The sequence below is a fragment of the Myxine glutinosa genome, chromosome 4 (genome assembly GCF_964187855.1).
Source record: "Myxine glutinosa chromosome 4, kmMyxGlut1.1, whole genome shotgun sequence".
NCBI classification, from domain to species: Eukaryota; Metazoa; Chordata; class Myxini; order Myxiniformes; family Myxinidae; genus Myxine; species Myxine glutinosa.
Genome location: NC_136264.1, coordinates 215,999,724 through 216,027,376, shown reverse-complemented (window position 1 = coordinate 216,027,376; position 27,653 = coordinate 215,999,724). Strand labels below are relative to the sequence as shown.

Genomic DNA, 27,653 nt, shown 5'->3' with positions numbered 1-27,653 from the left:
TCTTCCTAATGCCAAGATACACCCACACACCAGAAGGTACTTCGCTTATTTTTCAAGATATTTCGCTCACAAGGTTCAGACATATATGGTGGCGGCCGTCCTGGATTTTGACGTGGCGACCCACTTTACAATAGCGGTCTTCCTTATGCCGAGATACACCCACACACCAAATTAGAAGTTGGTACTTCGCTTATCTTTCAAGATATTCATCTCAAGATTCAGACATACATGGCGGCGGCCATCTTGGATTTTGACGTGGCGACCCAATTTTAAACAGCATTCTTCCGTGTGCCTAGATACACCCACACACCAGATTAGAAGTTGGTACTTCGCTTATTTTTCGAGATATTTCGCTCACAAGGTTCAGACATATATATGGCGGCGGCCATCTTGGATTTTGACTTAGCGACCCAATAGACACCCACACCAGATTAGACGTTGGTACTTCACTTATTGTTCGAGTATATGATGGCGGCCATCTTGGATTTTGACGTGGCGACCCAATTTTCAATAGCGTTCTTCCTTATGGCGAGACACCCACACACCAAATTAGAAGTTGGTACTTCGCTTATTTTTCAAGATATTCATCTCACAAGGTTCGGACATACATCGCGGTGGCCATCTTGGATTTTGACGTGGCGACCCAATAGATACACCCACACCAGATTAGACGTTGGTACTTCACTTATTGTTTGAGATATTTCGCTCACAAGTTTCAGACATATATATGGTGGCGGCCATCTTGGATTTTGACGTGGCGACCCAATTTTCAATAGCATTCGTTCTTATGCCGAGATACACCCACACACTGGATTAGAAGTTGGTACTTCGCTTATTTTTCAAGATATGCAGGTTACAAGGTTCAGACATACATGGCGGTGGCCATCTTGGATTTTGACGTGGCGGCCCAATTTTAAACAGCGTTCTTGCTTGTGCCTAGATGCACCCACACACCAGATTAGAAGTTGGTACTTCGCTTATTTTTCAAGATATTTCGCTCACAAGGTTCAGACATATATATGGTGGCGGCCATCTTGGATTTTGACGTGGCAACCCAATTTTCAATAGCATTAGTCCTTATGCCTAAATACACCCACACACCAGATTAGAACTTGGTACTTCGCTTATTTTTCAAGATATCCAGGTTACAAGGTTCAGACATACATGGCAGCAGACATATATATGGTGGCGGCCATCTTGGATTTTGACGTGGCGACGCAATTTTCAATAGCATTCGTCCTTATGCCTAAATACACCCACACACCAGATTAGAAGTTGGTACTTCGCTTATTTTTCAAAATATCCAGGTTACAAGGTTCAGACATACATGGCAGCAGACATACATGGCGGCGGCCATCTTGGATTTTGACGTGGCGACCCAATTTTCAATAGCGTTCTTCCTTATGCCTAGATACACCCACACACCAGATTAGAAGTTGGTACTTCGCTTATTTTTCAAGATATGCAGGTTACAAGGTTCAGCCATACATGGCATCAGACATATATGGCGGCGGCCATCTTGAATTTTGACGTGGGTTGCACCCACACACCAAATTTGAATGCGGTCCTTCGCTTACGCACGCACGGACGGAGGGGAAAGCCATAGTCCCCCTTTCGCTCCGCTGAGCGACGGGGGACAAATATGGGAAGCCAAATGGGTGGATTAAAAACGGAATTGGGAAATCAAATTGGGGGCATAGGAAGCAAAATAGAGGGGTCAGACAACACAATAGAGGGGTCAGACAACACAATAGAGGGGTCAGACAACACATTTGAGGGGTTAGACAGCAAATTGGAGCGAATCGGTAAATTTGGGGACAGAATGGGTGAGAGCATACAAAGATGTGGGGCCCAGACAATATCTGGTATGCCTTGCTATTCCAAAGCGGATCCAAAGGGGAGAGCATGGATCGCATGTTGAGCAGGAAAGGCACACGGGTACGCGACAAGGTAACGCGAGTCGAGGAGCGCGGGTTGAGCAAGGCGGAGCAAAGCACGGTTAAAATGACCGGGATAGAAATCGCGACCCGGGGTATGGGGAAGCCGGCGACCGCCGAGGTGGAAAATGAAATTTTATTCGGACCAGCGGTCGTCAAGGGAAAGAAAAAAGTAATTCAAATGACCGAACCCATAGTGGAAATTGGGATTGGAGAGAGACCGACTTGGTAGAGCAACAGCGGGAGGAAAAGATGGAAAATGTGCAAAGTCCGTGCTCGCATCATGATGCCGTGCTCAATCTTTATAAAGATTTGCAGGTGTTGGAGCGAGGAGGAAGAAGAATCCCCAAGGTGAGCCGGGTGGTATATGGGGCGAAGAGATTTTTCGGCAAAGTGTTTAGCGCAAAAAGAATTTTCGCGCGTTTGGGATCGAGGCGTAACCCGGGCGCTCGTAAAAGGTCCATGGTGCACTGTGTGGATGGCAATGGCACGCGTGTGAGGAAAAAGTGGTGCGCCGAAGAGCGAGTGCGTTACAAAGTGTGGGAGTAAAACCGAGTGCGAGCGAGAATGCACGTAGGAGTGTATGTGTGATGAGTGATACGGAGAGAGATGGATGAGGAGCGGGTGCGAGAATGCACACTTGGAATGGTTGAGCGTGTGCGAGGAGGCACACCTGAGTTGGTGGTGGAGCGCGTGATGGGGAGTGTTACAGGGGATGTAACGGAAGAGTGCACGCCCGTGGTGGTTACGGAGTACGTAACGGGGGGAGAGTGCACGCGAGAAGGTGCGAACGACGTGTGCGCCAAGGTGTTATGGAGTGTGCGGACAGCGAGTGGTGTGTAACAGTGCGGTGGTGGAATTGACGGAGAGTATGGGATGTATGAGCAACAAACGGAACGAGTGGTGTGAGCATGTACGGGGAGCATCGACGTTAAACGGGATAGCGGTTAGACCGACGTTTAGCCGACGCGAGCTCCCGGTCCATGCCGGGCTTTGGGTATTGCGGGAGCCAGCGGGGATCGGTGCTGCGTCGCTCCTGTTCGGAGCGTCATGCACGATCCACGCCGGGCCCCGCCCTGCACGGTCGCGTCCGCGCTTTGCCGGGCAAGGCGACCGGTCCGGTTCGAGGGATCGGAACGGCGCCCCCTTGTGGTGGCGGCGTCCCACCCGGGCAGGGCTGGCCCATCCCGCTTGGGAGTGCAAGGCCCCACGCCGGGATGGTGCTTTAAACCTTGGCCCAACCATACCTCCTCCCCTGAACCGAATGCCGGACGGACCCAACCTGCAGGCGACCAAACCACCCGTATGCATTGCGCGGCTTTGCGAAGCCGAGCTTTGAAAATGTAACGATGCACCGAGGCTCGAAGTTTAATGGACGATGGTAGGGATAGGGAATACGATTGGCAAATTTGATGGGTAAAAAATGATTGGCAGTAATGATTGGCAAAAATTGGATGGGCAAAATTGAGGGAGATGCCCGATGTGGAGGGATGGTAAATCCACCATCCCTCCCATCCCCGGGCACATGAGCTATAGATTATGGGGTTATGGCGGTGCAAACCAAGCCAGGGAGGGTTTGGATAATTGTTAGGAATTTAGAAATGACCACAGGTGACCGAGATTTAAGTAGCGATATGATACAGGTAGTAGGGGACGTAGAGTAGGGTAGTTGGATTCTAATGACATGGGAGCGCTTAGTATAAGGGAAGATGGGAGCGCGAGTTTCAGAGGGGAATAGTCAGATCAGATGATGGTGTGTTTGTGGTGTGGTTTATTGAATGAGGCATTGCGGATGGAAGTTCTTGCTGGTGAGCATATTGAAATGAGGAATTGAGAGGCAATGCTCGTGAATGGTGCAGTGTGTGTGAAGGAGGTGATTGAGCAGCGTATGGTGAAAAGTGCGATTGTGAGTTGTGTTGAGCGAATGGTCCTGGAGGGAAGACGGGTGCACGTGCCACCAGGTGTACGGGTGACACCAGGTGTGTGGGCACAGGTATGCAAGCAAAGCACAGGTGAATGGAGAATGGTTGAATGGAATAGATGGTCTGGAGTGAATGGAGCATGGAGTGTATGGAGAATGGTCGTGTGAAATAGCTGGTATGGAATATATGGAGTATGGAATGGATGGTGTGGAGTGAGTAGTGTGGAATATGTGGAGTGGAGTGGTTGGTGCGAAAGGAGTGGATGGGGAAGATGGACCCCTTTCACGAATACCCGGGGAGGGTAGTTTAAGAGTAGGTAGAAGGTATAGGTAAATTGTGGTGGATATTGGCATGATTGGCAAAAATTGGATGGGCAAAATTGAGGGAGATGCCCGATGTGGAGGGATGGTAAATCCACCATCCCTCCCATCCCCGGGCACATGAGCTATAGATTATGGGGTTATGGCGGTGCAAACTTATGAGGTTATTACAAATTTTTGTTATTATTTTATGTTATTTGTTAATAACATATGTTAATTAATTTATGTTAATTAACATATGTTAACATATGTTAATTAATATTTTAATGTTAATATGTTAATTAATATGTTAATGTTAATAATATGTTAATACATTAATAATACATTAATATGTTAATAACATATGTTAATTTAATAACATATGTTAATAACATAAATTTATGTTATTTGTTACAAACAAACAAACAAACTTCCTTATGAGGAAGTTAGGAGTGGAGGAATGGTTGATCAGAGTAGTGATGGCAATGTACAAAAGAGCACGCACAGCTGTAAGGACGAAGGACGGGAACAGTGGTGAGTTTGAGGTGAAGGTGGGAGTGCATCAGGGGTCGGTACTAAGTCCACTACTATTTGTAGCTGTGATGGAGGTGCTGGCTCAGACCGTAAAGGAGGGTTTACCGTGGGAGTTGTTGTATGCAGATGATCTGGTGTTGATTGCGGAAAGTATGGATGGACTGAAGGAAAAGATGAACAAGTGGAAGGAATGTATGGAGACAAAAGGTCTGAAGGTGAATATCGGAAAGACAAAGGTGATGGCAAGTGGTAAAGCATGTGGTGAGGTGGAAAGAACTGGGAAGTGGCCGTGTGCTGTGTGTAGGAAGGGTGTCGGAGTGAACTCCATTCAAATGTACAATGTGTGCTGAGTGGGTTCATCAAAAATGTAGTGGTCTGAGAGGGTCATTAACCAGTGTGGCAGCTACATTCAAATGTAAGGTGTGCACAGAGGGAGCTGCAGATGGAGGAAATGTTGAGTTGGATCTTGGAGACGGCGTGAAGCTGGAAGGTGTGAAAACATTTTGCTACCTCGGAGACATGCTGAATGGAGAAGGTGGATCAGACTCGGCAACGGTTGCTCGAGTGAGATGTGCATGGAAGAAGTTTCGGGAACTGAGTGGCGTGCTGATGAGGAGGAGAGTGTCGCTGAAGCTGAAGGGAAAGGTGTATGCTGCATGTGTGAGAAGTGTTATGATTTATGGGAGCGAGACATGGGTAATGAACGTAGAGCAGCAACGAAGGCTGGAAAGGGTGGAAATGCGAATGGTTCGATGGATGTGCGGAGTATCGTTGAGAGAGAGGAAGACAAATGATGAATTGCGAAAGATGATGGGAATATTGCCTGTGGTTGATGCTGTGAAGAGGAACAGGTTGAGATGGTTTGGTCATGTATTGAGGAAGGATGAAAGTGACTGGTTGAGAAGAGTGATGGAAGTTAATGTAGAAGGAAGTAGAGGACGGGGAAGACCGAGAAAGACGGCTAAAGATGGTGGAAGAAGAAATGCGGGCAAGGGGGTTAACAAGGAGAGATGCAGAAAATAGGGCAAAATGGAGAAGATTGTCATGGGGACCGCAAGGCTAACCCCTGCTCTAGCAGGGAACATGGCCTTAAAATGCATGTTGTTGTTTGTTGTATTGGCATCTGTGGTGCGTGTGGTAGAATGGTGTTTGGATGGGTGCATTAGTGAAGTGGAAATGGCTGGGCGTGCGGCCTGTTGGTGAGTGTAATTGAATGGGCACTCCGCCACTGTTAGTCTGTCAGCCAGGTGAGGCCGCAGGTGGGCTCTGGGAGCCAGTAGAGTTGTTCAGTGGGGCCCGAGGATCCGGAGGACGGACCCGGGTAGCCCAGTGCCAGAGAGGGCACCGAGTGGGGAGAGCACCAGAGGGCCTTCCCCAGGTAGATAGGTTAGGGTAAGGAGCAGGTAAGCTCGGAGGCAACTGCAGTGGTAGAGGTGTGCAGGTGAGTCGGCCTCCTGGTGAGCCACACGACCCAGCCCAGAAATTGCGCGAAGGTACAGGGAGTTGAATCGGGGGAGTGAGACCCCAAATTGGTGAAATTTGATGTTAGGGTAATACCCAGTAGGTTTATTGAATCACTTGGTATAATTGTGGAGCTTTCAAAGGGGATTGGAGAGTTGAGGAGTTTTAGAGAGAGATGGGAAGAAATTGAGTTTTAGAAGCATTGAATTTAACCTGATTACATTTGCCCCACTGGGAAATCGTGTCCAAGTCCGAATTTAAGGGTGTAGTACTGGTGAAAAATTGAGAAAACTACATAGGTACCTTTGAGAGGCCTTTACACAAAAACAAAGTCAAGTTAATATCTAATTTTCAGTTTTTCTTGAAAGATATAATCTTGGCTTTAACTCAGGCCAGTTTCAACGCTTCTTTGTCATATTACATGCATATAATTTGCATAAATTAGACCGTCAATAAAAAACAAGGAAAAACAAAGAACACATTTCTACTTCTATCTTCTATGTCACCTATCATTCTTTTCACACAAAACTTGGTACATGTATTATACGTGTGTTACTCTACTACCTGATGAGGATTTTGTGAAATTATGTCAAATGTTCACTAATTAGCTAATTATGCCAATTACCAGATAAAACTTGGTCGTCCTTCAATAAATCCACAATGGCTACTCCTATAAACAAAAGCCTTCATCATTTTAAAGGAAGTGATATTCTGAATATCCTGTCCAAATTTCAGCCCAAAAGAATGATGCATTTCCCAAGTTATAACAAATTTCATGCAAAATATTATATTGAATTGAAATTTGAATTTTTCAATAATTAGGGGTACTTCTATGACCTCTAATAGCATGATTCTTGTTTATAAGACTATAAGGAAACTGTTCAGCTTAAAAAAATAAACTAACTAAAACTAACTAAAACTAAAAATAAAATAAAAAAAATCACCTGTTCAGCAGTACTACACCCTTAAAGAGGTGGCTGTGATCAAACGAGAAGTATATCGAGTGAGGGAAGATGGGGCAGATGGGAAAAACATGGAGGAAGGTAATGTCGGAGTCATCAGCATAGGAGTGCATTTGGTTATTTGTCGAAGAAATGTCTGATAAAAAGAAGGAAGGGTGTTGGAGACAGGAGTGAACCCTGATAGGCTAGTGGCCAAATTGAAAAAGGGGCCTAAAATGTGAGAAACCCCTACCCACGGTAGAACAAGTCACAACCTATTTTTTCTTGAAGAGGCATGTTTGGGGAGTTAGAAAATCATGGTTGTGAACCTGAGATCATTGCACAACATTTTGAAAATCACGTTTACATATGTACCACTGCAGACTGCAAAAATGGATTTAATCGCCACAGATTTTGGCTCATATATTTGTTAATACTGGTGCTACAAACACAAATTTGGTACCAAAATGTGCGGAATGATGACATATATATGTGTAAAAACCATTTGTGATGTAACAAAGGCTTTTGTGTGACCTACAGGCAAAAATAGTGGAATTTTGCGCAATAAATCAGCTTCGGGTTTACCAATAAATATCAACTAAACAATTAATTTCTTCATAAGTATTTGAGTTGTATTACTACATATTACATCAAAATAACCCTCTATCATTCTCCTTTTTAGAAATATAACTCATAAAGATAAATCCGTTGAATTAATAGAGTTATTACCGAAACCATTTGTCACCCACCCTAAAAGTAACCGACATTGATTAATTTATAATACATGTATATGCATTAACCAAACAAGAATGATTTTAAATCCAGTTGCAGAAAATCAATTTTGAGCTTGATTGCCTTTTTCTAAAACTACTGATATATACTTATCTTTAATTATTTCATTTCAGATGCTTGTGCTGACAATTGATCTGCAATTATGGATCTGGAACCACCTGTTGTGAAGCGTCGTAAAATTGACACTGACCACTGCATCATATGCTTTAAACCCCTCAACCCTAAAAAGCAAGAAGTTGTAAAGAACCCAACATTTAATGGTTTGAGTGCAATCTTCAAAGCAAGTCAAATCAGAAAAGATGACGTTTATGAAAGTATCTGGCCTTTGCAACAAGACATATTGAGTCTTGATTTGAAAGTATCATTCCACAAATTGTGTCGGGCCAAGTATACCAGCAAGTCAAATATCTCCACATCCAACCCCAGTGAGAGTGACCAGCAACCATGCACGTCTGCGGCAACAGAACACACAAGAATCAGCAGAAATGAAACAGCTGGGTTTGACATCAGGACTAACTGCTTCATTTGTGGAAAATCCAGCACTTCCAGAAACAAGCTTACACCGGTATCTACAGGAACTGGACAGTCCACCAGAGAAAAAGTTCTGGCAGCAGCTGACAAAAGACAAGACAATAAAATACACGTGCGCATGCTTGCCTTTCCAGATTTGTTCGCCTATGATGCCAAGTACCACAGGTTATGCTATTCACACTATATTTCAGAACGGAACATCACTGCTGCAATTCGTAAATCAGGAGAGGAAACAATGGGCACATTACATGATGAAGCTTTTGATGAACTGAAATGTTATCTGGAACAAACTGTGTTCTCCAAAACTAAGACAGTGACACCCCTCGTTCACCTGAAAGATGAATACGTTGGATATTTGGTTTCACTGGGTACCACGAATGCAGAACAGTATAAAACTTGGAAGTTGAAGGAGCGATTAACTAAATATTATGGTGACCAAATAGTCTGTGTAACATTTGATGGCCACACTGACATCATATGCTCTTCTTCTGTGACCTTAGGTGATGCCCTGAGAAAAGCCACGATTCTGCAGAGCATGACTGATGAACCAGAATATGAAGACATCCCGTCTGATGTGCCATCAGCCATAGATAGTGAAATGCATACTTTGCATGCTGCAGCTGGTATCCTGAGGAAGCACATGGCTGATATCGAGCATGTTGGAAATATGTATGCACCTGTCGAGGAAACAGATATTCAGCACTGTGCAGAATTCGTTCCTAATACACTCTACGACTTTATTCAGTGGTGCACCAGTGAGAAATCACACACGAATGTAACCAGCTGTGGTGATGAAGGTGTTATGAAGAACAACCTGAGGACGATCGCCATTTGTCACAATATAATATCACAGAGCCGTCGAGTGTACTCCACAATAACGCTTGGTTTAGCCTTGCAGGTGCATCATGAATTGGGAAGCAAGCATCTCATTGACATGCTTCATGAATTAGGACACTGTGTGTCCTATGATGAGGTGAGACGTTTCCTCACGTCTGTGGCTGTTGATCAAACTGCCCCGGAGGATATTTACATCCCCAAAGTTCTTCAAAATCTACGCTGCATCGATGAGTATCCGATCGTCGACGCTGCTATAGATAATTTTGATCAGAATGAAGCTACATTGGACGGAAAATCCACTACTCATGCCATGGCAGCTGTGCTGTTCTACAGAGGAAAGATCCAACATGACAACGGTGAAGGTCAGGGCATTCCACGATTGCCACGGAAATCGCTGTCCGTGGGTGAAAGAGCTCTGCCATGGTCTGAAGATCTGCAGAGGTAAGCAAGTAACTTACATAATCATGTTAACAAATCCAATATATATTATGAACAGTATTACAGTATGTACATGTATTTTGGTAATTGCAGTGGTAATGAGATACATGATTCTACAATTGGTGAGAACCTTTATGTGTATGGTGTTGGTTTTGCTTGTCAGTAGTTATAGGTGTAGTATGTAGTACGTCTTTGAACACATGGGTGCAGGCATCACAAACTTAGTGAAAGTGTATATTTTATGCTCCCAGTAACTTACATGTTTTGTGTATTCCTTTAAGGTATAACAAACCTGCCAAACGACCAGAGCCACCGCCTGTCAATGATGTGTCATTAATCGACGTTGACAAGGACAGTTCGGAACTCAAAGCAGCTGAATCCAAAGATCTAGCATGGAAAGTTTACCGTATTGCCAATGATGAGAAGCAGGCTGTTCCATCGTGGACTGCATCCAATGCGTTCCTGTCGGAAAGAAACCTACCAGTTGCAACCACGTGCTACTTACCTTTTATCCGTGCTCCTCCAACAGACCTTTCCACCATATACACCATCCTCCTGAGGTTGGTCCAGATCGCTGCTAAACTCGGACAACCACATATCCTAGTAACAGCTGACTGTGCGATCTACAGCAAGGCTCAGCAGATCATGTGGAATAAGCCTGCAGCTCTAGATGGAAAGCTTACAATGCGACTGGGTGGCATGCATTTAACAATGTCATTTGTAGCAAGTATTGGAAAACTGTATGGTGATGGTGGTCTCCTTTCAATGCTGGTGGACTCAGACGTCTATGCACCCGCAACTGAAAATCTGGTGCTCCAAGGAAAGCAAGTATCCAGAGGAAACAGAGCAATGAAGCTGGTGTTGGAGGCTTTATACCGCCTCTATCAGGAAGCATTTTGGACATGGTTGCAACAACAGGAACACACCATGTTGCCCAAAGACGACATGTACAGGCTTGTGAGAGAGATCCAGAATGCTTTCAAAGCAGGAGACAGGGAATCCGCAATAACACTGACGAAACAACTTGAATCAGAGCACATAGCACCTTTGCAAGCACTACAACAAGAGTTCACAAATGCAGGTAGGACACAGTCTGAAACATTTGCCTACTGGGATACATTTATGCAGGGAGTAAACATCTTGCTGCGACTTCTGAGAGCAGAGCGCGAGGGACTGTTCGAACTCCATCTCATCGCCGTCTGTGAGACTATACCCTGGTGCCGAGCTGCAGACAGAGGAAATTATGCCAAATATTTGCCAGGATATTTGAATGATATGCTATCACTTCGGGAATTGCACCCAAAATCCTATCAATATCTGCATGAAGGTGGATTTGTGGTCCGTAGGTCTTTGCGCCGGTTCAATGCTGTTGCTAGTGACCAAGCACTTGAACAAACAATTAACCGTGAGGGGAAGAGCCAGGGAGGTGTCATCGGGTTTACCTTGAGGAAAGGTGCCCTTACCAGATGGATGGTCACTCGACATGTCACAGCACAATATACAGAGGCTTTTAAAGAACTCTGTGATGGGGACACTGAAGTAGCTTCCACAAACCACGCTGAGCATGGAAAGACAAGGATGGTAAGGGATGAACAAGATGTTACCAAGATCACGGAATTTGTATCAAACGTACAAAATCCGTTTGACCTACGTACTGTACCTGACGAATTGGTCAACATCGCCACAGGCCAGGTTGCTTCACAAGAAGTATCAAACGGACTTGGACATTTCTAACAGACGCCCAGAAATGCAACAAAAGTTTTATCGAAAAGCGACTTCTTGCTGACCAAACCAAGAGTTTCTGGGAAACAGACTCACGAACAAAGACACCAACGTTTGCGGACATGTCAAAACCCATGAAAACCAACAAACGAGATAAATTGATGGTGGATTCAGAAGTACTTTTCCGGCAGCTGCTTGCTGTCTCAAAGAAACGCGATGTCAGTCTGGAACAAGTCCTGACACATGAACTGGCTCCTGTGCCACCGTCCCTCTTCAACAATGATGGGACAATGCGAAAAACCAACAAGGCGGATCTGGCAAAGAAGTTAGAAGCTAATTGTGAGGAAGTCCAGGTGCTCGAACCCTCTGACCAACATGATACTGCTTATGTCATTGATGGGATGGCACTACTTCAGGCACTTGATGAAGCCCAGTTTGACACATTTGACGATCTCGGACGTACCATAATGCAGAAGATTCAGTCACTGCTTGCTAGTAACCAAGGTGTGACATCAGTTACATTGGTTTTTGACAGGTATGATGTACCACTCTCTATCAAGCAGCTGGAAAGAGAACGTCGCACTGGTGGAGAGTCAACACCCAGATATGTCATCGATGGACAACGCACAGTTCCAAACTACAGGAAGTTCCTGAAGAACACCACAAACAAATCAGCGCTTGCCGATTTCCTCTGCAGTTACTTGACAGTAGCCGCCCAATTGCAGCTTGAGGAAAACCAATCTGTCACACTGGCAGGAGGCTTTAACGATGGCCTGCTAGTTAAAGTTGTGGATCATAGAGGCATCCGGGAACTACCTGAATTGTTCAGCACACATGAGGAGGCTGACACACGGCTCCTGCTACATGCTATCCATCTCGCCAGAGCACACTCAAGGGTCATTGTACGATGTGATGACACTGACGTGTTGGTCCTACTCATCTATTACTGTGGGAAAGGCATGTTTGGGGACACCAAAGTGTACATGAATGCAGGTCACTGTACAAAAACAACGAATCGTCAGAGATTCATTCCTGTCAACAGAATAACGGACGACATCGGTCAGGATACGTCAAGTTGCTTGCCAGCATCACATGCTATAAGTGGCTGTGACACAACCTCCGCGCTGTTCAAAGTCGGGAAACGCACTGCATATTCGAAACTCAAGCAAAACATTGCACACTTGGCACCACTGTCACGGTTAGGCCAAACCAGAGATACAACCAATGTCGTCAGCACTGCCACAAAATATGCTCTGTCGTTGTATGGTTCAAAGTCAAGTCACACACTCGACCAACTTCGTTATGTTTATGCCTGCACAAGTGACAAACCAGCATCTCTCTTCCCACCAACAGACGATGCTTTCGAACAACATCTGAAGCGAGCAAATTACCAGGTGGCGATATGGACCCACAGCCATGTAGCGAAGCCTGTACTTTGGAACCCCGATGGTAATGGATGGCAGGTCAGAGACAACAAACTTGAGCCTGTCATGTTCCAAAAGGATGCAGCCCCAAGGGAGGTTCGAGATCTCACGCATCTCTACTGCACCGACGATGACTGTAGGCAGAGCAGAACATGTCATTGTATCTCTGCAGGACTGACCTGCACTGAATTCTGCTCGTGTAGTGCAGACGATTGTCCAAATGTTGATGATTCTGTTGTCTTTGACGACAGCACTGATGAAGAGCGTGACTGAACTTTAAAATGTATTGCATGTATTACTTCATGTAATATATGTACATAGGTTACAGTGCATGTTATGAATTCATTATCGTCATATGTGAAATAGCTTATATCAACATGATGTCTATAAAAGTCACTTTCACAATTGTGTCAGAATCTTAAGTCAATTCTTCATGTTGCATATCTGCTTCGGGATTTCTATCGGTCAGCATTAGTGTGGCGACATATGATTTCAGTTATAACTATATCATTTCAGTGACAATTATATCATTAGATATATTTTTCAAAGGGTAAATAAACTTGGATTATGTTGATGTAACAAGTATGACTGCAAGTCCAATATTTTTGAAGTAATTAATGTTTTTGTTGATATTTATTGGTAAACCCGAAGCTGATTTGTTGAGTACAATTCCACTATTTTTGCCTGTAGGTCACACAAAAGCCTTTGTTACATCACAAATGTTTTTTACAGATATATATGTCATCATGCCGCACATTTTGGTACCAAATTTGTGTTTGTAGCACCAGTATTAACAAATATATGAGCCAATATGAGCCAAAATCTGTGGCGATTAAATCCATTTTTGCAGTCTGCAGTGGTACATATGTAAACGTGATTTTCAAAATGTTGTGCAATGATCTCAGGTTCACAACCATGATTTTCTAACTCCCCAAACATCCCTCTTCAAGAAAAAATAGGGTGTGACTTGTTCTACCTTGGGTAGGGGTATGCCACCCAAAACCTCATTTGGCCACTAGCCTATGAGGGACACCGTTGTTGATCGGGAAGGATGAAGATGTTGAACCATCAACAATAACGGAGAGAGAGCGGTCGGAGAGAAAGCCGAAAGTGGGAAGCTAGGATATCAGACCCCGATGCCAAACTCTGTCAAAGGCTTTTGAGACATCAAGGCCAACAACAAAGGATTCCCAAAGTCTCTCAGATAAGAGGCCCAGACATTCGTCATGTAAGAAAGGATATCACCGGTAGATCTTGCCTTGCGGAAGCCATATTGATGGTCAGCTAGAGGATTGGGGGATTCAAGATGCTTGAGGAAATGAGAATTGAAAGAAAAAAAACCAAAGAAAAAAAAAACAAAACTTTGGCAACAGAAGTCAGAGCAATACGACGGTAGTTGGAAGGGTTTGAACGATCACCCTTCTTTAAAATAGGCTGGACTAAGGTACGTTTCCAGGAAAGAGGAAAAGTTTGGGTTTTTAAACAAAAAGGAAATGAACGAGCAAGCACGGGTGCAAGTTCTGAAGCACACTCCTTCCAGACACCAGGAGGAATGCCATCTTGTCTGTACGTCTTGCTCGTGTCCAGAGAGAGGAGTACTTTTTGACTGCATGAAAAGAGATTATTGGGAGGGGAATAGTATTGGTAAGGGGTGCTTCAGAGGAAATGGAATGTTAGAGTCATCCAGTTTGGAATTAGAGGAGACAAGAGAACCAAAAAGTTGCTTTACTAGTCGGAGAGGTAGCGATAGTATTAAAGCGCGGCGTTACGCGCGCTGCTTGCGAGCAAGGAGGAAGCGGACAAGCGGTAACTTATAAGTGTCTTTATTTCAGGAGCTCACTGTAACACTCGCGCGCTCTGGGCTGCGCGCCCGGTGTATATCATGAGGCCACGCCTACCCCTCGGGCGTGGCCACCGCCCCTTTGGTGCGCGGAATGATGTCACCACGCCAGTGGGCTTTTGTGTCCGCCACACGCGCCCCCCCCCCCAGAATTCCCGCGCACCTGGAGGGCCAGTTTGCGGGGCAGACGAATGACCCGGCCGAAACGCCCCCTGGCGATCGGCGGCGTCCGGGGTGCAGGGATGCCAGGTGGGATGCCCCTGGCTGCCCCTGGGATGGGTGCAGGACCAGGGGGCGGCGTGGCGGCGGGGCTGGGCGGTGCCGGGGGTCCGCCCGCAGGGGGGCGGCCCCGACGTGGGGGTCGGGCCACTGGCGGTGGATGGTCCACGTCGAGGTGGGTCGGCTTGAGGCGGTCTACCGAAACGCGGTCAGGAGTACCGCCGATGTCCAGGGTGAAGTGCTTCGCCCCGGTCTCCAGCACGCGGAAAGGCCCGTCGTACGGGGGCCGCAGTGGTGTCCGGTGGGCATCGTGGCGGACGAAGACGTACTCCGCCGTGCGAAGCTCCGGGGCGACTTGCGTCGGTGGGTGCCCAGGGCATGCCGTTGGCACCGGGGCGAACCTCTGGGCGGTCTCTTGCAGAGCGGAGCGCGGCTGTGCCGCGGACCATGGTGCCGTGGAGGAACTCGCCCGGCACCCGCAGCGGTTGCCCGAAGACCAACTCCGCCGCGGATGCGCGCAGGTCCTCCTTGGGCGCTGTCCGGAGGCCCAGCAGGACCCAGGGGAGCCTGTCGACCCAGCCGCCGTCGCGGAGGGTGGCCCGGAGCGCGGCCTTCAATGAGCGGTGAAATCGCTCACACAGGCCGTTAGCCTGCGGGTGGTAGGCCGTGGTTCGGTGCAGCCGGACCCCGAGCCCCTGCGCGACCGCCCCCCAGAGCTCCGAGGTGAACTGGGGGCCGCGGTCGGACGAGATGTCTGAGGGGGCGCCGAACCGGGCGACCCAGGTGGCGATGAAAGCCTGCGCGACATCGGCCGCCGTTGTCGACGCCAAGGGCACGGCCTCCGGCCACCGGGTGGTGCGGTCCACCATGGTGAGGACGTAGGTGAAACCCCGCGAGGGGGGCAGAGGTCCCACCAGGTCCACGTGGACGTGGTCAAACCGGCGTTCCGGCACCGTGAACGGGGCCAACGGGGCCTGGGTGTGCCGGTGCACCTTGGCGCGCTGGCACACGAGGCACGTCCTGGCCCAGCCGCGGACGGCCTTCCGGAGGCCATGCCAGACGAACTTGTCGGCGATCAGCCTTTGGGAGGCCCTCGCGCCCGGGTGGGACAGGCCGTGGATGGCGTCAGACACCTGGCGCTGCCAGCCCGCGGGCACGATGGGGTGAGGACGCCCGAGGGAGACGTCGCACAAGAGGGCCGCGCCCGCGCCGTCGAACGCCACCTCGGTGACGCGGAGGCCCGTGACGGCGGTCCGCAAGGCCTGGACGTCGGGGTCAGCGGCCTGGTCCGCTGCCATCCGGGCATAGTCGATGCCGAGGTGGACTGCGTGGGCGACGGCCCGGGAAAGGCAATCCGCCACCGGGTTGTCCTTCCCCGCGACGTGCTGGATGTCCGTCGTGTACTCGGACACGGCCGAGAGGTGACGCTGCTGCCGGGCCGACCACGGCTCGGTGACCTTGCCCATCGCGAAGATCAGCGGCTTGTGGTCGACGAAGGCAGTGAACGCACGGCCCTCGAGCAGATGGCGGAAGTGCCTTACCGCCAAGTGAAGCCCGAGCAACTCGCGGTCGAAGGTACTGTAACGGCGTTCAGGCGGGCGAAGCTGCCGGCTAAAGAACGCCAGCGGTTGCCAAGCTCCACGCACCCATTGCTCGTGCACCGCGCCCACCGCGTAGTCTGAGGCATCGGTGGTGAGGGCGATCGCTGCATCGGGCGCCGGGTGCGCGAGCATGGTGGCATGAGCCAAGGGGAGCTTCGCGCCCGTGAACGCCGTGTCCATCTGCTCGGTCCAGGTAACGTCGCCTTTGCCCGGCTTACCTCGGAGAGCTTCGTGCAGGGGGCGCAGGAGCTGGGCGATACGGGGCAGGAACCGATGGTAAAAGTTCACCATGCCCAGGAACTCCTGCAGCCCTCTGATCGTGCGGGGGCGCGGAAACCCCTTCACCGCCTCCACCTTGGCCGGCAGGGGGACGGCTCCGTGCCTGGTGACACGGTGCCCCAGAAAATCGATTATGGTGGCGCCGAACCGGCACTTTGCGGGGTTCACAATCAGGCCATGCTGGCCCAGGCGTTCGAAGAGCGTGCGGAGGTGGTGTAGGTGCTCTTCGCGGGACGCGCTGGCGACGAGGATATCGTCCAGGTAGACGTAGACAAAATCCAAGTCACGCAGGACGCTGTCCATCAGTCGCTGGAACGCCTGAGCCGCATTCTTCAGACCGAAGCGAAGGGCATGCGCAGGAACTCGAAGAGTCCGAATGGCGTGATGACCGCCGTCTTCGGGACGTCCTCCGGCCTGACGGGGACCTGATGGTAGCCGCGTATGAGGTCCACCTTCGAGAAGGACATGCCCGCCAAACGGGCGGAAAAGTCCTGAATGTGGGGGACGGGGTAGCGGTCGGGAGTCGTGGCGTCATTGAGACGGCGATAGTCCCCGCACGGTCGCCATCCCCCGCCGGGCTTCGGCACGATGTGCAGCGGCGACGCCCAAGCGCTCTGAGCGCCGAACGATGCCGAGTCGCTCCAGGGTAGCGAACTCCGCTTTTGCCACCGCCAGCTTCGTCGGCTCGAGGCGGCGTGCCCGGGCGTAGACCGGTGGCCCGACGGTGGGGATGTGATGGGCCACCCCGTGCTTGACGGCCCCCGCCGAGAAGGTGGGCCGCGTGAGGGCCGGGAAGCCGGCGAGGAGGCGGGTGAATGCGTCCGCTGCCGGAAGCGTACAGACCAACGTGGCCGGAACCGAACCGTTCGGCAAGCCGCTTGGCAAGCCGCTCGTTGAGCTGGGCAATGCACAAGCGAGCGAGCTGAACGTCTCGGACAAGACGTCTGCGCTTGACGTCGACCAGGAGCCCATTAGCGCACAGGAAGTCCGCGCCAAGCAGTGCCATGGGCACGTCGGCGGTGACGAACGTCCATCGGAAAACCTGCCCTCCGAACCGCAGAGAGGCAGCGTTTTCCGTACGTACGGATGGGCGTCCCGTTCGCGGCAAGCAGCGCGGGGCCCCCACCCGCGGCGTGCTTGTCTGACGTGCCGGCGGGAACGACACTCACCTGCGCTCCCGTGTCGCACAGGTAACGGCGCCCGGAGAAGGTGTCCGTTATGAACAGCAGGCTGCTCGAACGGCCGGCGCTCATCGCCACTTTTGAGCGCCGGCCCAGGCGTTTCCCGACCTGTTGAAGTGAAGGAGCATGGCGGATGACACTGCCGAGCTTCGTGGCCGAACTTGGCGTGGAACCAGCACTAGGTGGTGGAGCTGGAGGAGCGCGGCTGGCTCCGCCAGGCCGGTGGAGTTGGCGGGTTTCCCCGCGGTGGCGGTTTTCGCCGCGGCGGTGGGCGGGGCGTGGCGGCGGTCACGAGGTGCGTATCAGCATGCTGCGTATGCTGTATAAGCTGATGCTGTGGATCAGCAGCATCAGCAGCAGCATCAGCAGCATCAGCCACGAGGGCCGTGACGTCCACGCCGACTCTCGCCCGCGTGTCCGAAGCACTTGTCCGCCTCGGCTGCCAATGCTCGGGGTTCCGTTAGCCCGGTCCCGGCCAACGCAAGGCGAACCTGCGCTGGAAGTTGGCGACGGAAAAGCGCCCGGAATAGAGAACCGGGGGCTTCGTCGCCCAACAGTGACAGCATATGGTCCATTCGGACCGACGGGCGCGTGTCACCGAGCTCGGGGAGATCCAGGAGGCGGTCGGCCCGTGCGTCGTCCGTGAGGCCGAACGTGGCTAGGAGTAGCCGCTTGAGTGCCTCGTACTTGTGGCCGTCCGGTGGGTGGCGAAGGACGGACACAACTCGAGCGGCCGTGCCGGGCCCGAGGGAGGCGACGACGTGGCAATAGCGCGTGTCATCGCCGGTGAGGCGCCGAAGCTGAAATTGGGCTTCGGCCTGGACGAACCAGACTTCGGCCTGAGCCTCCCAAAATTCGGGAAGTTTGATGAAGTTGGCCATGGCAATGGCGTCGCGTGTGGAAGGATCGCTCCGGCAGATCCAACGTCAAGGGGGTCACCAGTAAAGCGCGGCGTTACGCGCGCTGCTTGCGAGCAAGGAGGAAGCGGACAAGCGGTAACTTATAAGCGTCTTTATTTCAGGAGCTCACTGTAACACTCGCGCGCTCCGGGCTGCGCGCCCGGTGTATATCACGAGGCCACGCCTACCCCTCGGGCGTGGCCACCGCCCCTTTGGTGCGCGGAATGATGTCACCACGCCAGTGGGCTTTTGTGTCCGCCAAAGTATAATCATAACGGAAAAGCAAAGAAAGGGTAGTGACAGGTTGTTGGCGATACTTTTAGCTAAAGACCAGAAAGATCTATTCGTGGAAAAAGATGAGAGGTCACATTTATTTTGGATAAAAGAATGCCTCCCTTCACAAATAACACGTTTGTAGCTAGATGGTATTCATAGAATACTTACCCTGCACAGTCAACTTGGTGTGAGCCAACTCTTCTGTTTTTGAACGTTTATATTTTTTTGATTCAATATGGCTGCCAGACCACGTAAGCGATGACATCATAAATTTACATTCTCTAAATAATTGCTGCATAGATCATGCTTAATAAATTTCAAACTGATCAGACGAAGCGTTGTCCCTGTCGAATTATGTCATAATTATGGCACCAATGTCATCGTTAACACCTATTCTCCATATGGAGTTATTTACAATGAGCCACGTTTCAATTTTTCCCATAGAGCAGTTTTGGAGATAGATGTGCAACGTTTTTCGGTTTTTCCAAGATGGCGCCTGTAACACGACCTATGACGTCATGATTATCATTCAAATATTCGAAAGGAGGAGGCACTCCTATGGTGAAAATTGTGTCCATCAGACCAACAGTTGCTGGAAAAAAATGTTATAATGATCAGATGGATGTGTTGTATTTGTCGAATGATGACATCATAATGAAGGCACTGATGACATCATTAGCATATCTTATTCCCCATGGGGAGTCGGTGACAATGAGCCAGGTCTCAATTTTTTTTTTCCATGGAGTGGTTTCAGAGATGCAAAGTTTTTCTAAGATGGCACCTGTACCACGTGACCTATGACGTCGTAATATTCATTAAAATATTCTACAGGAGGAGGCGCTCCGATGGTGAAAATGTGTCAATCGGATCAACGGTTGCCGAGAAAAAGAATTTTAAAAATGCAGACACGGCACACATACGTACGTACTTGAATGCTTAACCCCGCATTTCGCTTTGACCGCAGGGTAATGATTTCTAGCAGATAAGAAAACTGAATGCGAGTCGGAGGAAGAAGAGTTTTTAAAAAATGTTCAATATGCCGCATCCCTTGCACGAATGTCCACAGAGCAGGAATTATTGAACCAAGAGTTGGTAGGAGACAGACTTGAAAGAGAAGGGGATATAAGCCTCCATTCCTGCAACAATAACCTCAGCTATACGTTCAGCAGAAATAGAGGCATCGCCCGAGGAGACAGTCGTCTTTCCAGCGAAAATCAGAAAAGAAGTTTGGTAAACCAGCCCAATCAGCGCTATGGAAATGCCAATACTGGCCTTCAGCCGGAGCAGTCGGAGGAGGAGTGGTGGTAAGTCAAGCGATGTTCACAAGATTGTGGTGAGAAGAACCAATTGGAGGTGAAATTGTGTAGCTGGAACACAATAGATTGGAGGTGGAGAGCAAATCCCAAGTATTGGAGAGTGGTTTTGACGATCTGGGATATGGGTAGGGTGGGTGATAATTTTTTCCAAATCATTGAGAATAGAAAATGTAAGAGCTTCAACTCCCCCGACATCCGTGTGGGAAGATTTCGTCCACTCCCTGTGGTGTACATTGAAGTCTCCTAAATAGAGGAATTCTGCTTGAATGTGTTCGGATGTCATGGCCTAATGGCAGGAATTAAGATAGTCAAATAAAGCTGTAAAGTTTGTAAAATTGGGAGAGTAGGAAGTGAAATAGAGAGGAAAAAAACCAAAAAAAAAAAAAACCAAACAAACAAATATATATAAACAAACTTAAATTTACTTCAAAATATGTTTATTAGGTAATGGCAGAGGCTAATTTGCATATACATTCATTTTTAGGCTTTACCACCAGAACGATAGCGGAAGATTTTTTAAATATGATGCACAGGAGACTTGCCTGAACCACAAACAAGCAAAGACTTGCCTGAACCACAAACAAGCAAAGACTTGCCTGAACCACAAACAAGCGAAGACTTGCCTGAACCACAAACGAGCGAAGACTTGCCTGAACCACAAACGAGCGAAGACTTGCCTGAACCACAAACAAGCGAAGACTTGCCTGAACCACAAACGAGCGAAGACTTGCCTGAACCACAAACAAGCAAAGACTTGCCTGAACCACAAACGAGCGAAGACTTGCCTGAACCACAAACGAGCGAAGACTTGCCTGAACCACAAACGAGCGAAGACTTGCCTGAACCACAAACGAGCGAAGACTTGCCTGAACCACAAACAAGCGAAGACTTGCCTGAACCACAAACGAGCGAAGACTTGCCTGAACCACAAACGAGCGAAGACTTGCCTGAACCACAAACGAGCGAAGACTTGCCTGAACCACAAACGAGCGAAGACTTGCCTGAACCACAAACGAGCGAAGACTTGCCTGAACCACAAACAAGCGAAGACTTGCCTGAACCACAAACGAGCGAAGACTTGCCTGAACCACAAACGAGCGAAGACTTGCCTGAACCACAAACGAGCGAAGACTTGCCTGAACCACAAACAAGCGAAGACTTGCCTGAACCACAAACGAGCGAAGACTTGCCTGAACCACAAACGAGCGAAGACTTGCCTGAACCACAAACGAGCGAAGACTTGCCTGAACCACAAACGAGCGAAGACTTGCCTGAACCACAAACGAGCGAAGACTTGCCTGAACCACAAACAAGCGAAGACTTGCCTGAACCACAAACGAGCGAAGACTTGCCTGAACCACAAACGAGCGAAGACTTGCCTGAACCACAAACAAGCGAAAATGAATCTTGCAATTTGTTTTGGGTTTGGCCCTAAAATGAGCTCAATTGACTGGACTAATCGTTTGTGTTCCCTTTTCGGATACCGAGTCGTGTGAATGAGCAGGCCCCAAGACAGAATAAATCCGAGATCTTCCTTGGCTTGTTTCGAGGGGGCACAATAAACGTTTCAGTGAGGGTTAACGGGTTTTCCTAGTTTAATCTCACTCGTTTTTCAAATCGTTCTTTGTTTCATGTAATCCTTCCCTGAGCATTTGTTCGTTAATAAATAGACCTAGTCTTGGGGTTGGATTCTGCTAGTTCTGGTTGCCTCGTTCGACGCCTGCCTCTGGCCGGTTGTGGTGTAGTTCTGAAAGCCTGCTCGATCTGGTCTCAGACCGCGCTTGCGACCAACGGTTGCTCGGCCTCATCAGAAAGGTCGCACGCACCTATCAGCGCTTCACCCTGTTAATTCCGTGCTTCCTACGAGTATCGCGTCGTGGCACACAGGCCTGGGAACTCGACCGTCGGAAGCCGACGTTTTGACAACCCGCAGGACTCGAACCAGGTAACCAGAATGGACCGATGCCGTAACAATATACGTATTTATTTTCGAGTCGACACCTTCACTCATTCATCAATGCATCGATTTTGATAACTTTGCAAAAAGTATAGGAAATCTGGCACATCCGTTGAAGTACTCACCCACAGATCCCTATTGAGGTTTAGACTTGCGAGTGCGTATGCCGCCGCGGCAATCATGGAAGGGAGGTACCTCAGGAAGGGATCGGCATCGATCAAGGTCAGCTCAGCCAGGTACTGCCAAGGAAGGGAGAAGCGGTTGGCAATTGCGAGATGCAAAACTTTTACATTCCAAAGAGTCGCTTGCAATAGAGTCCATATTGTGGTGTAATTGTTTTCTTACATTCACAGCACAGCGTTACTGTTGTTGTTAAGTATTGTTGTGGAGGATGTGGGGTTGGGAAATTAGGAATAATAAAAACGTGGTGTGTTCTTTACCACATGACAACTTCCTCTCTCCGCCATCTGACCCTCAAAAGCTCCTCCAAGATGCACACGTTCTTCCAGGAACTCTATCCTGGTTAAACTCCCACAAAACCCGGCTTATCACCCACTTTTGTGGAACTGCCTTTCGTAAACTGTCGAATCGCATGCTTACCTCCAGGGTTTCAAAAGCAAGTGGTGAACACAAAATCAGGTCCCTACCTACAACTTTGTCTATCCCCCTTAACCCTACCTAATCTAACCCAACCCTCTTACTTATAGGTAGGTTAATGCTTCCTTTACTCTTTGCCTTGCTTGTGTCCAAATAGTGACCCCACAGTCAGTACACTGCCATTTGACCCTCCGTCCCCATTGCTCTTCCAAGAGCCGAGATTGTATTAAAATGAATAAAAACCTTGCATCGCAAGTACACATCGCAAGTACACATCGAAGAGGTCTATGTGAGGTCATCGAGTTACTAGTAGAGAAAAGTAAGCCTCGGATTCTAAGGCAGCTACCACCCCTGCCTCTCTCCCCCCCCCCCCCCCTCCACTCTCTATAGCATGTCAGGTGTGCCAATCACCAAGGAAACGCTGCGCAGACGAGCCCCAGCACCAATTCGGTGCAGGTACTGAAGTAGAAAGCTGTGTGCTGTCGGTGCCGAGACATCAAATGATAGGACCTTGAGAATAAGATGTTCCATGCTCAGCACTTGGTGTCTGGTGTATGTATCATCTGTGATATACACAAACTCAGATACCTCTGGAGGGTAGATCTCCTCAAACTTTCTGCACGTACACACCACACAAGCACACCTCTGAGCAAAAAGAATACCATCCAAAATGTTCATTTGTCTGACTTGCGCACATCCACTTTGGGCAATTCCACGAGAAACGGTCCGCAGAGGTCAAATTTTAAGTTCGACTGAAAAAGTTCATGTTATGTACCAAATGAAAACTGAAAAAAATGTACTTTCAGATAATGTCAAGATCACCAAGTTAACTTGCTCTGTTGGCTTGCATCACTCGTTGCAATTAATGACGTCATTCTACTGAAAAGCGCAGTAAAATCGGCCCTCGATAATGCAAAGAACTATTAATTCATTAGTCTCTCAATTCATTGGCATGAAGTCAACAAATGCTATCCATCAGAAGATACCTGTATGAAGATTATTTCAAAACCAATTGAAAAAAAATATGAGTTGGCCTTCTATGCTTAATTAACACTCAAATTAGGAGTCAGATGTCACTCCGTGACGTGTCACTCCTCACGAAAATTTGACATTTGTTTACTTTTATCTTCAACTGGTGGATGAAAAACCAAATAAATCCAGGGTCATTAAGAACTTATACCACCCAATCATTGTACAGTATAATTATATATATTATTAAAAATCTACAAAAAATAAATTAAAAAGTAAACTTGTCACTCCGTAACGTTACGGAGTGACTCATTCTGTCAAACAATTGATAACTCGGCCTGAAAAAAGGTGGCGACAGAGTAGCTGTCCCAGAATTCATTGCGTGCCAGATTTTACTTCAGTATGACAAGTTTCAAGTTTACGCGTGGTCATCTTGAGCGGTTTTGAAATCGGTTTACATCCAGCAATCGGTGAGTACAAACTACACCTCTGTTGTCACCTGCGGATACGCATCGTCAGAGGAAAACTAGACAAATCACCACGCCACCGCGGACCGCCAACTTTGCAGTGGACAAGCTGAGTGAAGCCGCTTACAACCTCTACTGTCAGTTTTTGTGGCCTAAAACATTTCATGATCTTTTAGATGATTCGTAGAAGGGTACGGTGCAATTCAAATGGATAATTTGTCGATGCATTCATATTACAGAAAGGATGCCATTGACTGCTGCCGAGCGACAAAAGCGTTTTCGAGACAGGCACAAGGAAAAATGCAGGGAGTTGGATGCGAAACGCAAGAGAGGCGCGTGCTGCTAATGTTGCGAAGGCAAGGGAAAGTGAACATGCACGTCAGCGGAGATGTCGGGCGAAGGGCAAAAACACCGAGTCCCGATATTTCATGGATGTCGCCAGGGAAGAAAGACTTTGTGGTCATTAAGACTGGGAAACGGAAGGACAAGGTTCAAAAGAGCTTCCTAATGATGACAATACGAGAGGCATACAGTTTGTTTTGTGAGAAATATCCAAACATCAAGATCGGCCACTCCAAATTCGCAGCACTTCGTCCAGCCAATGTATGCCTCAATTCAAAGTTTCCGCACAATGTCTGCCTCTGCAGATATCATGAAAACATGCGCCTCTTATTGGAGGCTTCATCTCATGTACCTGGACTTTCGACCAACTTTCGTGAATTCCTTGGAAGCATTGTATGTGATCAGTGCACATCGGATTTTTATGTGAAAAAATAAAAAAAAATTTTTCACATAAAACGGCTTTTTTGCACGCAAAATTTTTTTGCTATTTTCGGAGAAAAAAAAGAATTTCGCCCTTTTTCGGGAAAAATACAATAAAATGCCCTTTTTGGTCGAACATGTCTGGCAACGCTAAAAAAAATTAGGGAGTTTTTCGAAATTTTAAACTGCGATCGAAATTTTAAACTGCGATCGAAATTTTTAACTGCGATCGATCTCAAAAACAAAACGTTGCGTCCACTTGCGTGCGTTGCATCCCCAGCGTGTACAGCAGTGAGGCGGTGTACTACAGTGAGAGAGTGTACACAAAGTGTGAACAAGTCTATCAAGATGAGTGCTGCTCTTCGTGACAAGTGGCTGAAGGAATTCAACGCTGGCGGCGATGGGGCCACCTTCAAGTACGTGTCGAGTGACACGGCTTTCTATCGAGCTTGTGAAAAGACTTTCCGGGCGAAGCAGAAGTCCGAGCTGGCCCAACATGTCCAAGGAGACCGCCACAAGAGCAATTTGGCCTTGAAGAAGAAGAGGACGGTCACGCAAGCCGCCATGGAGGACTTTGGTGGCGGAAAGAGGCACAAGTGCGACGTCGTGGCTCAGGAGCTGTGCCAGGCCATGCTGGCCGCTGGCATCCCATGGTCGAAATTGGAAAACCCTGCCCTCCGGTCGTTCCTGGAGAAGCACATCACTCTCCAGATCCCCGATGAAAGCTGGATTCGAAAGCACTACCTCGACAAGTGCTACGACGAGGCCTTGGCGGGGATCCGTGCCAACCTCGGACAGCAGCCCATCTGGCTGTCCGTCGACGAGACGACCGATTCGGCAGGTCGATATGTGGCCAACATCATCGCGGGACGCTTGTCCAAGGAGGGGTACTTTCGTCCCCACCTCGTCCAGTGCATGTTTCTGGAGAAGACCAACTCCGGGGAGATCGTGCGTGCAGTCAATGACACGCTGCGCTATCTTTGGCCTGATTTCAAGCCGCAGTGCCTCAAGGTCCTCGTCAGCGACGCCGCGGCCTATATGATCAAGGCCGGCCATGCCCTGAAGGAACTCTTCACGGACTTGCTGCATGTGACTTGCGTTGCCCACGCGCTCCACCGTGTCTGCGAGACAGTCCGAGAAATGTTCAAGGACGTCAACGACCTGATTGCCACGACGAAGAAGGTGTTCGTCAAAGCCCCGTCGCGTGTTGTCTTTTGGAAGGAGCAGCAGCCCAATCTTTCTCTCCCCCCGGAGCCCATTCTGACTCGGTGGGGGACGTGGATCGACGCCGCGGTGTTTTACGCCGAGCACTTCGAGGCCGTCAAGGACATTGTGGACCAGCTGAACGATGACGACGCGATGGCAATCCGGAGTGCCAAGGACCTGTTCGGAAAGGCGGACATCAAGCTCAGTTTGGTCTTCTTAAATGCCCACGTGTCGTTCATCCCGAAGATCCTTAAGCAGCTGGAGGAGGCCGGCATGGAGCTGGCCAAGGCCTTCCAGCTCCTTGATCAGGCCAAGGAGGAGCTCGAAAAGATCCGAGGCTGCCGTAAGGAGATCCTGCTCACCAAGTTCAAGGCGGTGCTGCAGCGCAATGCCGACATTGGTGTGCTGAGGACAGTGGCTTTGATCCTGGATGGAGATCAGCACGGATCTGAGGTTGGTGTGCCGGCTGGAGTCAAGCTTGCTGACATCCCCCTCTTGAGGTACTGCCCCATCGTCAGCGTCGACGTGGAAAGGTCCTTCTCCATCTACAGAAACGTCCTCACCGACACCGCCTCACCAAGGAGAACATTACCAAGATAATGATTTCAAACACCTACTTTAACCGTTCCTAAAAGGGTCTTGTAAATTTCTTCTAGACCTCTACTTATCAAACAATGCGGTTGCAATAAAGGTACCTGAATGTCATTTTTTACCTGTTTACTAGCCCAGAGTGCTTAATGTGGTGCAGGAAAAGCTTACCATTTTTTGTTCTTTTTTTGACCGATTTCTGAAAAACTTGGTAATAATAAAAAATGAATAAAACGGGGGAAAAAATATTTCGGGATTTTTTCACATAAAAAAAAAAAAAATTCCACTTTTCAAAACATAAAAGGCCTATTTTCTTAACATAAAAATCCGTAGTCTAGCTGATCAGGATTCGGAGAACTGCATGACAGGAAAATGTCAGGAATGCCATACCAAGTTTGCCACAGTGTATTCTGTCGACGACGAAACAGAGCCTAACCTGCCGCTGAAGTGGTTTCAGTGGGAGACAATTGAGCAGCGGGCCACAAAAGCAGCTAAAGATGGGGCTGTTCAGGATGCCCTGCATGAGGTATTGCAAACAACTTCCATGCTTCAGCTTGCACTCATTCATCAAGAGGAAGCAGAGCTACTTCTTTGAAGATAGAAGGAAGGCAGTTGATGGTGATCGCATTGTCGTCCAGGTCGATTTTGCGGAGACCTA

General features: G+C 48.6%; 1 protein-coding gene across 2 annotated transcripts in view; it reads right to left on the bottom strand.

Moving 5' to 3' along the window:
* CCNA2 (cyclin A2) overlaps positions 1-27,653 on the bottom strand; it is a 52,373-nt gene that overhangs the window by 3,084 nt on the left and 21,636 nt on the right. For both annotated transcript variants that reach the window (XM_068114411.2, XM_068114412.2), the window contains exons 6-7: positions 23,415-23,619; positions 22,532-22,645 (exon numbers count right to left, since the gene is read on the bottom strand). In XM_068114411.2, coding sequence (XP_067970512.2) covers positions 22,532-22,645; positions 23,415-23,619 — 319 coding nt within the window. The remainder of the gene's footprint in view (positions 1-22,531; positions 22,646-23,414; positions 23,620-27,653) is intronic.